The 3,578-nt window shown below is 30.9% G+C and overlaps 1 protein-coding gene across 1 annotated transcript; it reads left to right on the forward strand.

Annotated features, from left to right (window-relative positions):
* The first annotated feature begins 973 nt into the window (after positions 1 to 973).
* LOC135265239 (uncharacterized) lies at positions 974 to 2,648 on the forward strand. Its single transcript, XM_064359588.1, has 2 exons — positions 974 to 1,634; positions 1,689 to 2,648. Exons 1-2 carry the CDS (start codon positions 1,233 to 1,235, stop codon positions 2,343 to 2,345), a joined length of 1,059 nt encoding a protein of 352 aa, XP_064215658.1. The 5' UTR covers positions 974 to 1,232; the 3' UTR covers positions 2,346 to 2,648.
* Positions 2,649 to 3,578: the final 930 nt, after the last annotated feature.

Raw genomic sequence — 3,578 nt, forward strand, 5'->3', positions numbered from 1 at the left:
AAATTTGCTTATATGCAAGAGCTTAATTAAGGTAACAGTTTCTTGCTTATATCTCGAAAACAGTTACTCCTATCAAGTTTTAACTTTTTACTAAAATTAAAGCTTATAAAATTTCCTATAAAATAGTTATTTGCATTTTTTATGTAGGGCTTAACATAAGCGAGATATAAGTTTGAAAATGATTAATATTTAAAAAAAAATTGCTTTAACAGAAAATGTCGTGTGATTTAAAATACACTTAATTTATTGGGTCCAATACTTTATTAGAAGAAAAAGGAGGTGACATAAAAGTCACCAAAGTCTTCAGAGTTGTTTTTAGTACTAAATTTGCTCATATGCAAGCCCTTAATTAAGGTAACAGTTTTTTGGTTTCTTGCTTATATCTCGAAAACAGTTACTCCTATCAATTTTTATCTTTTCACTAAAATTAAAGCTGATAAAATTTCCTACAAATAGTTATTTGCATTTTTCTTGTAAGACCAACCATAAGCGAGTTATAGAGTTGGATATAAATAATCTTTAACAAAAATTTGCTTTAAAATAAAATGTTTGAAAATCCGAAATTAAACTAAATTAATTAAGACTAACACTTTAGTAGAGGAAAAAGGAGAAGACATAAAGGTCACCAAAGTCTTGAGTGTCGTTTTTAGTCGTCATATTAATAACAATATCATTAATAATAATAAAACTAATATTACTAAATTTGCTTATATGCAAGGGCTTAATTAAGATAACAGTTTCTTGCTTATATCTCGAAAACAGTTACTCCTATCAATTTTTATCTTTTTACTAAAATTAAAGCTGATAAAATTTCCTACAAAATATTTATTTGCATTTTTTATATAGGACTAACCATAAGCGAGATATAAGTTTGAAAATAATTAATATTTAAAAAAAAAGTGCTTTAACAGAAAATGTCTTGTGATTTAATAGTAATTTTTGTATTAAGTGCGCGAAATGAGTGTTTTTTTAATGGCGCCTGAGAATGTTATTTTAGTCGAGACCGCCAGGTCGAGACCTAAAAGACATTCGAAGGCGCCATTAAAACATGAATTTCGCCACGAAATACAAACAACGTTTTTTCTACAGCCTCCAGATGAAGAAAAAAGTAACAGAAATTAGTTGGAACAAAATGGTCTGATAAATCGAGTTGCTTGCATGGTTACGATGATAAATAAAAGTGATAGTTGCGAAAAATTTGTCACAATAGGTATTTTTGTTGAAGAAGTGTGATGGATTTTAGCAGCGAAAACGAAATAGATGCAATTGCAAGCGCGGCAGTGTCGAATCTTTTGCCTGCTAAATCAAGACCGCAGTACGAAAAAACGTATCTTCAGTTTCGGCAGTGGTGTTCTATGAAAAAGATTGATCAAGTAACGGAAAATGTTTTGTTGGCGTATTTGGAAGAAAAGTCTACCACCTTAAAGCCACCAACACTCTGGGCCCTTTATGCGATGTTGAAAGCCACCTTAAACGTTAAAGAGAATATCGATACACGTAAGTTTCCGAAGTTAGTGCCCTACCTGAAAAGCAAAAGCGTAGGTTACAGAAGCAAGAAGTCGCAAATTTTAGACAAAGAAGACATTAGCAAGTTTATTAATGAAGCAGATGACAAGATATATTTACTGATGAAGGTAAACTTATCATATTAGTGTAATACAAATCAAAACAACTCGTTTTATTTATAGACTGTGCTAATTTTGGGTATATCGGGAGCCCTTCGACGTGAAGAATTAGTTAAAATGAAGCTAACTGACATAGAAGATAAACAGTCTGTCTTAATTGTGAAGGTGCCTGATACAAAAACCCACTGCGAACGAATATTTACTGTTTCAAATTTAGAAAATATAGAAATTGTCAGAAAATATAGAGCTTTGCGGCCTCCACGGGCGACTAGTGACCGTTTATTTTTAAAGTATACCAACGGAAAATGTGTGAATCAAAATGTTGGAATTAACAAAATCGGAGAGATACCAAGTTTGATTGCAAAGTGGCTTAACAAAGACGAACCTAAAAAATATACTGGTCACTGCTTCAGAAGAAGCTCTGCCACTCTTTTGGCGAATGCTGGAGGTGATCTAATTTCAATTAAACGTCATGGGGGCTGGAGAAGCAGCACAGTGGCAGAAAGTTACATCGAGGACTCTTTGAATAATAAAATTGAAATTGCCAATAAAATTCAACCTTCTTCCTCCACAGAAGAAAACAAAATCACTCAACCTTCTACATCGGCTTCTCTTAATGGCGAAAATAACTTTCATTTACAAGCGTCTTCACTCAGGCCTCTGGGGATAAACGGGGGCACGTTTTCGTCATGCACATTTAATTTTCATATGTCAAAGTAAATATCTATTATTATTGTTTTGTAATATTGTTCTGTATAATTATAAAACCTTTAAAACTACCTCTCATTATCGATCCGTCTCTTCATTTCGGTTGCTGTTGATGTCTTTTCGTGTTACTAAAATTGTAACAGAAATAAGTTGGAACAAAATGATCTGAAAAATCGAGTTGCCTGCACAGTTAAAAAATATTATTTTTTCACTGTGAAACCGTGAAAAAATAATATTTTTTCACAGTGAAAAAACGTCAAACTTCGCGCATAGGTAACCATGCATAAATGTCACGATTTTTTGACGGCTGTAGAAAAAATACACTTAATTTATTGGGTCCAATACTTTATTAGAAGAAAAAGGAGGTGACATAAAAGTCACTGAAGTCTTCAGAGTCGTTTTTAAATGCTGCATTTTCGTCATCGTCTCAAACATTGAAAACTGAATTACATTTTTGTTCAGTAACTGTAACAGTTTTCACTTTGGTTTTTTGCTTTTATCTCGAAAACACCAAAATAGTTATTTACATTTTTCTTGTAGGACCAAGCATAAGCAAGTTATAGAGTTGGATATAAATAATATTAAACAAATATTTGCTTGAAAATAAAATGTTTAAAAAACCGAAATTAAACTAAATTAATTGTGTCTAACGCTTTAGTAGAGGAAAAAGGAGAAGACATAAAAGTCACTAAAAGTTTCAGAGTCGTCTTTAGTCGTCATTTTAATAACAATAACATTAATAGTAATAATACTAATAGTACTAAATTTGCTTATATGCAAGCGCTAAATTAAGGTAACTGTTTTTTGGTTCCTTGCTTATACCTCGAAAACAGTTACTCCTATCAATTTTTATCTTTCTTTCAAAATTAAAGCTGATAAAATTTCCTACAAAATGGTTAATTGCATTTTTTTTGTAACACCAACCATAAGCGAGTTATAGAGTTAGATATAAATAATCTTTAACAAAAATTTGCTTTAAAATAAAATATTTGAAAAACCGATATTAAACTAAATTATTTGGGTCTAACACTTTAGTAGAGGAAAAAGAAGAGGACATAAAAGTCACCAATGTCTTCAGAGTCGTTTTTAGTCGTCATATTAGCAACAATATCATTAATAATAATAATACTAATAGTACTAAATTTGCTTATATGCAAGCGCTTAATTAAGGTAACAGTTTTTTGGTTTCTTGCTTATATCTCGAAAACAGTTACTCCTATCAATTTTCATCTTTTTACTAAAATT

This window comes from Tribolium castaneum, chromosome 11 (assembly GCF_031307605.1).
Source record: "Tribolium castaneum strain GA2 chromosome 11, icTriCast1.1, whole genome shotgun sequence".
Classification (NCBI taxonomy): domain Eukaryota; kingdom Metazoa; phylum Arthropoda; class Insecta; order Coleoptera; family Tenebrionidae; genus Tribolium; species Tribolium castaneum.